At 50.1% G+C, this 11,311-nt stretch overlaps 2 protein-coding genes across 3 annotated transcripts; both read left to right on the top strand.

The window, feature by feature from the left end:
* Positions 1–1,770: 1,770 nt before the first annotated feature.
* LOC123098402 (CASP-like protein 2U2) lies at positions 1,771–5,930 on the top strand. Its single transcript, XM_044520381.1, has 3 exons — positions 1,771–2,122; positions 3,766–3,898; positions 5,240–5,930. The coding sequence occupies exons 1-3, from the start codon at positions 1,872–1,874 to the stop codon at positions 5,480–5,482; spliced, it is 627 nt and encodes a 208-aa protein (XP_044376316.1). The 5' UTR covers positions 1,771–1,871; the 3' UTR covers positions 5,483–5,930.
* Positions 5,931–6,140: 210 nt separating this feature from the next.
* Positions 6,141–10,173, top strand: LOC123098401 (extensin-like). 2 transcript variants are annotated; one of them, XM_044520379.1, is made up of 2 exons: positions 6,141–7,480; positions 9,899–10,173. In XM_044520379.1, exons 1-2 carry the CDS (start codon positions 6,814–6,816, stop codon positions 10,129–10,131), a joined length of 900 nt encoding a protein of 299 aa, XP_044376314.1. In that variant the 5' UTR covers positions 6,141–6,813; the 3' UTR covers positions 10,132–10,173. The 2 variants fall into 2 exon arrangements, with proteins under 2 accessions (XP_044376314.1, XP_044376315.1); XM_044520380.1 differs by lacking the exon at positions 9,899–10,173 and adding an exon at positions 7,768–8,201.
* Positions 10,174–11,311: the final 1,138 nt, after the last annotated feature.

Genomic DNA, 11,311 nt, shown 5'->3' with positions numbered 1-11,311 from the left:
CCCCATGAGTTGTCCATAGTGGTAACCCACTCTATATGTAATCGGAGATCCCGTGAAGTAGAAGTGGGAGACAAGCTGTTGGTCAGCTGAGAGGAGAGTGTCCTTATTTTAATTATCCCACTCCGTGAAGATGCAATACTCTCCTGATCTACATGGCAGGTTGATAGTTATCTTAATGTGTTCCAAGTGGCTTATTTGAGTAAGCAGAGATGTTGTCCTGTAGAGCATCTCCTGAGGAACACACCTATATGAATTTGACTGTTAACGTCGCCGTCTGTGAGAATTGGGTTTTTCTTTAATAAATTCATGAAAGGCCCTGGAGTATGATGTATACGCTCCACACGCGGGGAAGCCTTGCGGCAGCCTAGTATCGGTCAAGAATTTGTGTGAAACTAGTCTCGCAGAAAACTTATAGTTCAAGGCATAGTCCACTATTCAAGTTGTGATCTAGTGTAGTATAAAACTCTAAGTGGAAGTTCAACTTCACGGTCTCCACTAAGCACGGGTATATAAACAACATTTTGGAACTAAATGATGAGATGTGCCAATGAGAGTTTGTGGTGGATTGTTGGAATTTGTTAGTAGGCCTTTGGCCCAAAGCCCAACTAAAATTCTGAAATTCTCTTGGCCCATTCATGCATAGCTTGTGAGTGGTGTGAGTGGGACTAAAGTTTAGTCCCACACTGAAAGTTGAGTGAGACTTGCACCTGTTTATAAGGTGAGCTCTTCTACCACTTGCATGAGCATGAGAAGAGGAGACCTACACGCGCGCTCCTCCTCCTCGTTCGCCTCGTCACGACGTGCCGCGACGCGGTTTGCGGGGAACCGAGCCGAGGACAAAGCTATGCACATTGTCTATATTTTTGCTGCTCGGGAAAAATAATGAGTCATTAATTAATAATGAACGAACGCGTTAATTACTGAACCTTTTCCGATTATTTTGGATCATGATTCGGACGTGGGTTTTACTCCCAACACCTACCCGGTCCGCATTATATAGTCAGGCAGACGTCTACCCTAGCCGCCGCCACAACATATGGTTTCACACCGTTCCAGATCATTGCGCCGCCACGCAAGTCTTCTCCATCCCTCCTTCCGGCATGCACCGTGAGAAGGGACAGCAGGCCTCCAAAACCCCGCCTCTCGTGATCCTGTACGGGAGAGGGGCGATCAGGTTTTTGGAAGCGCACTCGCGCGACTGCTGGCAGCGACGACTTCGCCAACGACAACTTCTTCCCCGATCTCGACAACCTCCTCATCAACAACATGGGCGACAACATCAATGCCGGCGGTCCTGCTCCCGCTGCACCGTATGTGATCTTGTCCTCCTTGTTCGAGATCTTGCTAGAATTCTTAGTTCTAGTCTATGCCCTAGATATGATCTGTTCATCTACTATGCTAGCCTGCATGATTAGATTAATCTTTGCTTTCGTAGTCGTGATTTATTTACTGTTTATTCGGATTAAATCTCGTAGTAATTTGCTCATATATCCAACAGAATATTAGTCAAATAATTGTGGTTTTACATGAAGTAAAGGCTCAGAAGTTGTGCTTCTGCCAAATTTACTCAAATGCAGAAATGACTAAAATGCACATATTCTCACTTAAGTCAAGCCATACAGACGTTTGATTTGATCTCAACAACTAAATTCACATCCGGACGGCCCTCCAACGGCGCCGGGTGGGTGGAGTGCGCCTAGCCGAGACGCTGCACATTTACGCTCCTCTGCTTCATCTGCCTCTGCCCACTTTAAATACCTCCGCCCCCCGGCCCGTAGCGTAGTACGCATCAGCTCCCCCTTCCCTCGAGGCCTCAGTAGTTAGCCACTAGCCACTGAACACTAGCAGCAGGGAGGAATCAGAAGGCTGCCATGAGGCAAGGAGGGGGCGGAGGCGGAGGCGACGGGGTGAGCCCCGGCAATGTCCCGGTGTGCTACTACGGCGCGGGCGGGCGCGTGTCGGCCACCCTGGAGCGGCGGGTGCGCGCCGCCGAGGTGCTCCTGCGGTGCGCGGCGTGCGGCCTCGCCGTGCTCGCCGCCGCCCTCCTCGGCGCCGACCGCCAGTCCCGCACCTTCTTCTCCATCCAGAAGGTCGCCCGGTACACCGACATGCAGTCCCTCGTGTAAGCCCCCCTCCCTCCCTCCCCATCACCACAACGCTCATCTTAATTTCCTTGCGTTCTCAACACAAAATTAATTAATTTCCTTGCCTGATGCCTCTCAGTTGGTAAATCAAGTACAGTAGTAAATCAACCTGTTCTCTCTGCATGCGGCCACTAAAAAATCTCCACTCCAGCCTCCACCATCCACGGCTCACTGTCTCACCAGTCATGGCTAGTCACTGTCTCACAAGTCACGGCTCACTGTCTCACTGAAGCTGTGTATCAGTGGAGCAGCTAGCAAAGAAGAGGATCTTCTTCGAAATTTCCTTTTTCCTTTTTGCGCCAAGTAGCAACTGGTACGGGTGTTCACATTGCGGTAACGTTCCAGCGATGCCATGTCGCGGAATCATTGTCCACTCGCCGTCGCCGATGGGATCGATCGAGCGAGCCCATTGTTCTAGCTGAGATTCTTTTTACTACTACTACTGGTTTTCACACGACGAGCATGTACCTTATTACCCTGTGGATGTTGAGTTACCAGCCACTTGCCAGTTCCGGTAACCCGGCCAATGTCCTAGTACCACTTCCGTTACGAGCTACGCATGCTCAGTTATAGTAGCAATCTTCCTTCCCCGCGGGTTTTTTCTTTAGAAATCTTCCTTAATTTGGCACACCCATCAGGTTAGCCTTTTCTTTGGCCGGGAAGCGATCAGATTAGCCACGAACCCAACATAGTATCAGCAGTTTAGCAGATAGTGCAACACGCAGGAGCAAATTAAACCGTCGACGAGGACGATGGCACGGTGATAAAACGAGACGATTGACTGCAGGAGTAGCTCGCTGCTGGCAGAGCAACCACCACGACCAACTACCCAGAGACGAGACGAGACTGCCACCTACGTCGTCACGGAGGAAACAAGCGCTTTAAGGCTATTTTATCCCCCTGTCGGGGCCAACGGCCCATCCCCCATATGTGCCGGTGCCAGCGCTGCTTTCCCGCCTCGCTGCGTGGCCGCACCGGGGAAGGCTCTGCCTGCATGCTTGTAGACGGGCAGGCAGACCTGGCCGCGAAACTCCATTGAAAATTAATGGCGCGTACGTACGTATGCATGCCGGTGATGGCATCGCAGGGAGGTGAATCGGGTAGGAGGAGGAGGAGAAGGAACGACAAGTGTGAAGTGTGCTCACAGTTGCAGGCATCGTCGCACCCACCACGTGGTTCAGTGCAGTACAGTGCTCAATGGTTACTTGGATCATTTATGGGGGCGCGTACACTGACTGCATATAACCTACCTACCGGCGAGCACGGTTGAGGCACATCTACTATTTTACTGCGTCTGAAAAAACAGATTTTTACTGTACTAATAATTCATCATGCTGTTCTTCTATCAGTGGAGAACTATTATTATTTTTTGTTGAAAACGCGAATGATACAGTGCTCCATGATCAGCGATTCGGGATGTTTGGCAGCCATTTATGATCGGCATTGAAGCCATCAGATGTGTGTGTGTGCGCGTTTGCATCGCCCACTTCAAAAAAACTTCATTGTTTCTCTCCACATTTAACACCTCTAGCTCCACAAGCTAGCTAGCAGGACCATCCTCACTCACACTGGACCAACACATAATGTGCCAAGTGTGCTGATCACTTGGCTTTGGATGCAGGATCCTGGTGATAGCAAGTGGAATGGTCGCCTGTTACAGCCTGCTGCAGGGCGCGAGGTGCCTGGTGAGCATTATCAGGGGTGGCATCCTTCTCAACAGGCCCTTGGCTTGGGCGATCTTCTCCTGTGATCAGGCAAGTTAATAGTGGTTGTTGTCGCCATCAGCTTTTCTTGTCATTTGTTTGCTTTCGTTAGCATACATACAGCATGTTTGTCTCCTTGCTCGTCACTGTCAATGGGTGGCTTTCGGCTGTCACGGGCGCGTTTTAGGGGGATATGGTTGTCGCTCTTGACACTCAACAGAGGTCCTTCTGTGCGAATAATTAGATTATCACAAGATTCATGCATTTGCCAGATGAGTAAACTGCATGGATTTACTGCATGAGAACTTCTTTTTCTTTTGCTCTACAGCTGGAGAAAATCAAACTTATAAAATTTACTGTCCATACTAACCTTTCAGAGATAAAAAGAAGGGGAAACTATTTTTTGTTTGATAAAAAAGGGGGAAACTACTGCTTGAATTTTGCATTTATAGCATATGGGGCACTCCTCTGTTCCTAGAGATTATAGATTGGGCTATCGTCAGGTCACATCGATCTCGTCTAGCTGCTGCAGTACTGTTTGTATCATAACTTGTCCGTACATCAGCTCATATATCACAATCAACACATAGCCACATTTTGGTATGTTCCTTGCAAATTAATTGTCAAATCATTATGAGCAAAAACACACTTAATTGAGACCCCCAACGTTTGAGGTTGCTCGATCATTTTTTTCGATAAAGGGCACTTTACTAACTCACAATGTAGCATCCATAAGATACAAATCATGATAAGTGACACCTGGCCTTGCATAGCTAAGATGCACACACCATACTCCATGCCCACCCAGGGTTGTGATGCATTTTGCAGTGACCCTTTACTTATGTCCTTGTCATGGTTCCTAAAAAATGCACTACTCACTATATAGATACAGTAGTATTGATGGTGCAAGTATGAAATAAGATGTTGCCAATTCGACAAAGGAATGGTCTCTCGCGGTCAAATGTGAGCATGTGCATCTGCTGCCTGGATTCAGCAAGCCCCGGGAAGGACAGTGCATGCTGGTATTAGTTGGGAGATCAGAAGTTCAGAACCATCATAAACACCACATGGTGGTATTAATGTGAGGCCAAGCCCTGGGTCGTTCGGTTGCCTATTCATTCTACCATTGAACTCCCCCAACAAGATCGTGGTACTCGTGCACTGTTCATTTGGGGTAACCTGTTTTCAGTTTGCTACCAGGACGACGACCAGCTTCACGAGCTCGACACGATTGCTTCTACTACTGACACATACACACAAAAATACTAAGTCCCTACCACTGCTGACCAATGTATATTCTGTTGTTGATTTAAATTGGTTTTTGGACTTTGAGGGGAAAAAAGATAGAGTAAAACTGTGAGTAAAGTCTGAAAAATGTAAGCTGTGCTGCAGGTGATGGCGTACGTGATAATCGGGGCGGTGGCGGTGGCGATGGAGGCGGCGCTGCTGGGGAAGACGGGGGAGGTGGAGTTCCAGTGGATGAAGACGTGCGAGCTGTACCAGCGGTTCTGCACGCAGGCGGGGGGCGGCGTCGCGTGCGCCGTCGCCGCCAGCGCCACCATGGTCGGGGTCGCCCTCGTCTCCGCCTTCAACCTCTTCCGCCTCTACGGCCACGGCAAGGGCAGCAGCAAGTGAACCCAAGCCGCCCTCTCGCTGCGTGCATGCGTGCATGCATTAGGTTTTAACGACACCGAATCCAAATCCAGTCCGGGGAGAGAACCGTACGTACGTAGCATATGTAGCTGCCGTCGCTCGTTTTTACCGTAGTTTGTTGGTGTTGACACGCATGGTGTCAGTCCGCGTTAGCCATAAGAAGAAGCTGTGTGGGACAAAAGCTAGGCCGGTTTCTCTGTATATGATGTCAAGTGATCCACAAGGTGTTTGTAGACAGTAATACTGCTATGTGCGTAATAAAAGAGGAGCAAGAAAGCGATGTAGTGTCACTGTGGCCGGCCCAGTTTGGGGAGCTTGCTCAGTTGCGCCGCTGCTTGGTTGCGGTGGTAGTTTGGATGCCTTCACAAACATCCCATGTACAAACGTCAGAGGATTCGAAACAAAAGGAGCACTCACTCCGGTTTAGTGATTAAAACGCTCTTATATTTCTTTACTGTGGGAGTACATATTTGAGGCGAGCCAGGTGAGCTTCTTGTTAGGCCATGACTTGGTCAGCACAGAAGTAGCACGACGTCCCAGCCAGGATCTCCATGATGCCTACGCATCAGTTGGGCTGCGCCCCATATATGTATCATGTATCTCTTTCTATAATAACAACTGTATGAGTCTATCGATTATCATGGTATCAGACTTTCCTTAGATCCTCTCCACGATGACAAACTCCGGCGGAACTCCCTCCCAACCCGCCGCCGGCAGCCAAACTCTCCCGGCTGCCTCCTCCGCCACAACTCTCACCATCCCTTCCACCCTCTCCTTCGGCGACACCATCACCGATGTTACTCCATTCATCCCCATTGTTCTAGATCTCCGTAGCCGCAACTGCTATCACTGGCGTCATTTGTTCGAGATCCATCTTGGCCGCTGCTCCCTGCTCCACCATATCTCCGACGATTCACCACCAGAGCCGCAAAACTCTCGCTGGCTCAAAGACGATCTTGCTATCATCCAGTGGCTCTACACCCGAATCTCCACCGAGCTCTTCAATCTCGTCGTGAAGGATGGGGCCACTGCAAGCGACATCTGGCAGGAACTCCGCGGCCTCTTTCAAGACAACCGTGACGCCCGCATATCGGCCCTCAATACCGAGCTCCGCACGATCACTCAAGGCGATCGCCCATGGGTGTTTTCTGCCAGCAGATCAAGGCTATCGACGACGAGCTCCGTGAACTCGGGGAAGTCGTTGCTGATCGTGCTCTTCATGCGCTCATGGGTGGCCTTGACGAGCGGTTCGCGCAGCAGGCGTCGCTGATCCCTCTTCTTCGCCCACTGCCGTCTTGTCGGAGGCGCGCTCGATGCTGCAGCTCGAGGAGCAGACGCAGGCTCGCAAGACGGGCACGCCTCATCTCTTCCACACCACGACTCGTCCTGCTCCGCCGCCAGCCGCGCCTGCTGCTCAACCTCCTCCTGGATGGCGTCCAAGTCCTAACTACAAGGGCAAGCACCCAATTTACCGTCCTCCCAAGCAGGAGTCGCCATCTGCTTCGTCGTCTTCGGCGCCTGCACCATCGGCTCCCATGGCGCCTCCGGCTTCGGCTCCAACTCCACCACCGTGGCGCCCTTCGCATGACCCTTGGACGGGGCTTGTGCAAGCCTGGCCGATGCCCTGGTCCGCGCCATCACCGTACGGAGCTCCACCAGCCTATGCATGGACTTGGACGTCGGGCATGCGTCCTTCGACTGACGCCCCAGGCCTTCTCGGTTCGCGGCCGCCGCCGCACGCCTACATAGCGTACGCTTCGTTGTACCACTCTTTGGCGGCTCCGACGGCGTCATCTGCGTACCCCTACGGTGCACCACCTGCTGCCTACTGGGACTTGGCCGTCCCACCCGCACCGGCGTCTGCACCAACTTACCCTCCACCGGCGGCACCTACAGCTTCTGCTTCGACTACACCACCACCAACCTGGGATCAGGCTGCGTTCATTGCTGCCATGAACTCTCTTACCACTCAAGATTCAGGTACGGAATGGATTTTCGATTCTGGCGCTTCTTCGCACATGTCTGCATCTAGCTGTACACTGTCCTCTCTTCATCCATCCATCTTTCCTTCTATTACTGTCGGCAATGGTTCCTCTATACCTGTTTCATGCGTTGGTTCCACTCCTCTTTCTTCTTCTCATCCCAACCTAATGATGCGTGAGGTCCTTGTCGCTCCTGCCCTTATTAGAAATCTCATCTCCGTTCAACAATTTACAATTGATAATCTTGTCTCTGTCGAATTTGATCCCTTGGGTTTATCTGTGAAGGATCTTCGCAGCAAGGAGGTGATAGCTCGGTTCAATAGTTCCGGCGACTTGTACACCATGCACGGTGTGTCTTCATCTCCAGCAGCCCATGCCATGATTGCCTCCATCTCCCTATGGCACCGCCGCTTTGGTCATCCCAGCAACGCCATGACGACTACCATCCTCCAAGAATTTCAGCTCCCACATGTTCGGGATTCACATGATTCTTCCTTATGTTCATCATGTCAAATGGGCAAACATGTTAGGCTACCCTTTAGTACTTCTACTAGTAGTAGTTCCTTTCCTTTCGAGTTGTTGCACTGTGATCTATGGCAATCACCTACCCCTGGTGTTTCAGGTTTTAAGTTTTATCTTGTAATAGTGGATGACTACTCTGACTATATTTGGACCTTTCCGCTACGTTCTAAATCTGATGTCCATTCTATCTTTGTTAATTTTCAGCGTTATGTATATACTCATTTCTCTCTTCCTATTCGTTTTCTTCAATATGATAACGGACGTGAGTTTGACAACTTTAGAAACCGTGATTTCTTTCTTCACCATGGCGTTCTTCTTCGCTTCTCCTGTCCATACACCTCTCCTCAAAATGGGAAGGCAGAACATTCTCTTCGTAGCATAAATGACATTCTTCGTACTCTTTTAATCCAAGCATCTACGCCTCCACAATATTGGGTCGAAGCATTGCGTCACGCTACTTTTCTCATCAACATTCGTCCTACCAAAACTACTCCACAATTCTCCCCTATGCCTCTCTTTTTCTTACCACACCATCCTACGCTGATCTCCACATTTTTGGTTGCCTTTGCTTTCCTAACCTAGCCGCCACTACCGCTAACAAGCTCGAACCACACTCTCTTCCTTGTGTTTTTCTTGGCTATTCCGATGCGCACAAAGGCTATCGTTGCCTCCATCTTCCCACTAGTCGTGTGATTGTGTCTCGTCACGTTACCTTTGATGAAAACGTTTTCCCCTTCGCCCAGAACCAGCCGGCCAATTTTTCTGGCCCTGTTTCCGCTCCAATCACCTCGCCCACCCGTCGCCCGATCGACGTGCATGGCGTGCATGCTCCTGTTCACATGCCCTCTTCCCCGCCTCATCCCGCCACCGATTCCGCCAGCGCCACATGCCCCCCGGTTTCGGGCACTGATCTCTCCCCTAACCCCATGCAAACCACCACCACATTGGGCCCACCCTCTCCACCAATCACCTCCCCACATGCCGCATCTTCTGGCACCTTTACTCCCTTAACAAATACATCCCGCACCGACTCACCCAACTCCGCCGCATATTCTCTCTTTCCTTCTTCCTCCAGTTCAATACGATCTCCATCCTCCGAGCTCCCTCGCCCTCTACCTCCCAGAGCTGTCCCCGTTCCTCCTACTTTCAACGAACACACTATGCGCACTCGAGGAAACGCAGGTTTTGGCTTTCCTGCTCGTCATCTCAACCTTACGGCCTCACCATCTACCAACCCCATCTCGCCAATTCCTAAGTCCTACAAAGCCACCCTTCTTGATCCCCACTAGTTCCAAGCCATGAAAGATCAATATGACGCTCTCCTTCTTAACGACACATGGTCTCTTGTCCCACGTCCTTCTGGCGCAAATATCGTTTCTGGTAAGTGGGTTTTTCGTCACAAATTTAACTCTGACGGCCCACTGTCTTGCTACAAAGCTCGATGGGTTTGTCGTGGGGACTCTCAACAGCCTGGCATCGATTTTGACGAAACCTTCTCACCTGTTGTTAAACCTAGCACCATTCTAAGCCTTGATGGGTTTGTCTTGTTCTAAGCCTTGCAGTCTCCTCTCACTGGCCTATCCACCAATTAGGTGTGAAAAATGATTTTCTTCATGGATCACTCAATGAAACAGTGTACTGCTGGCAACCACTCGGTTTTGCAAATCCCACACAACCTGACCACGTTTGCCTTCTATAGAAATCTCTATGGACTCAAACATGCCCCTCGCGCTTGGTTCCAACGCTTTACCTCCTTCATTCATACCACTGGATTTCTTCCCTCGAGATCGGGCTCTTCCTTATTTGTGTTCAAATCTGATGATCACATTGCCTATTTACTTCTTTATGTCGATGACATCGTCTTAACTGCCTCTTCTGATTCATTCTTCACCAGGTCATTTACATCATTTTCTCGGCATCGCAGTAACTCACTCCTCCTCGGGACTTTTCTTCTCTCAACGCCAGTACGCCATTGACATCTTATCCAAAGCCGGCATGCTCGATTGCCATCCTGCGCGTACCCCTGCTGACACTGGTTCAAAGCTATCATTGGCCAGCGAACCCATTCCCTACTCTGTATCGCAAGCTCACAGGAGCTTTGCAGTACCTAACCCTAACTCGCCCTGAGCTTACATACTCCATTCAACAAGCCTGTCTCTATATGCATGATCCTAGACTACCTCATCTTAACCATGTCAAACGTATACTCCGCTACCTCAAAGGCACTCTCGACCATGGTCTCTCCATCAATACCTCCCAGCCGACCTCTTTGACAGCGTACTCTGATGCGGACTGGGCTGGTTGCCCAGATACTTGTCGATCCACTTCTGGTTACTGTGTTTACTTGGGCGATAATCTGATTTCTTGGTCATCAAAACGACAGCTAACAGTCTCCAGGTCAGCTGCGGAAGCAGAATATCGTCCAGTTGCTCATGCGGTGGCTGAAACTGTTTGGCTTCGACAGCTCCTTGGCGAACTTCATCGTCCGATTCAGCAGGCTACACTGGTGTATTGTGATAACATCTCAGCTGTATACATGTCTTGTAATCCTGTACAACATCGTAGAATCAAGCACATAGAGATTGATATCCATTTTGTATGAGAAAAAGTAGCACTAGGCGAGGTCAGAGTTCTTCATGTTCCAACCAGCGCCCAGTTTGTGGACATCTTCACCAAGGGCCTTCCGTCAGCCGCCTTCCTCGACATACGATCCAGCCTCAACGTCGTCGAACCCGCCGCTGACACTGCGGGGGGGTGTTAGGCGATGACTTGGTCAGAACAGGAGTCGCACGACGTCCCAGCCACGATCTCCATGATGCCTACGCATCAGTTGGGCTGCGCCCCATATATGTATCTTGTATCTCTCTCTGTCATAACAACTGTATGAGTCTATCGATTATCACTTCTGATGGCCTCATGCCCAGCGTTTCCGTAATCACCCCAACTCCCCACCCCGAACACAACTTACAACTTTCATCTTACTATGCTCTCCAAAGGGCAACTCTTTTCAAAATCTCAAAACGAAAAGTATGAGGCGGATGTCAGATTTTGAGGGTAGCCAGAAGCCCAGCACGAATGAATGGTTCGCTGGAGAACCAACCCCATATTACCCGTCTCAAGCGCCATGGGCGAGTCACCCACAACACCGACTTGGCCGGCCCAATAGGGAGCACCATCAGTCCCAACAACGTTTTCTCATCCGCAATAATTTTTCCTTTTCCTTTTTGTTTTTCTTTTTGCACCAGTTTTTTTTCTTTCCCAGTTTTTACTGGATTTCTTATCCAGTTTCCTTCGGGTTTATTTTTGT

Source organism: Triticum aestivum, chromosome 4D (assembly GCF_018294505.1).
Source record: "Triticum aestivum cultivar Chinese Spring chromosome 4D, IWGSC CS RefSeq v2.1, whole genome shotgun sequence".
NCBI lineage: Eukaryota > Viridiplantae > Streptophyta > Magnoliopsida > Poales > Poaceae > Triticum > Triticum aestivum.
This window is presented reverse-complemented; position numbering and strand designations above follow the sequence as displayed.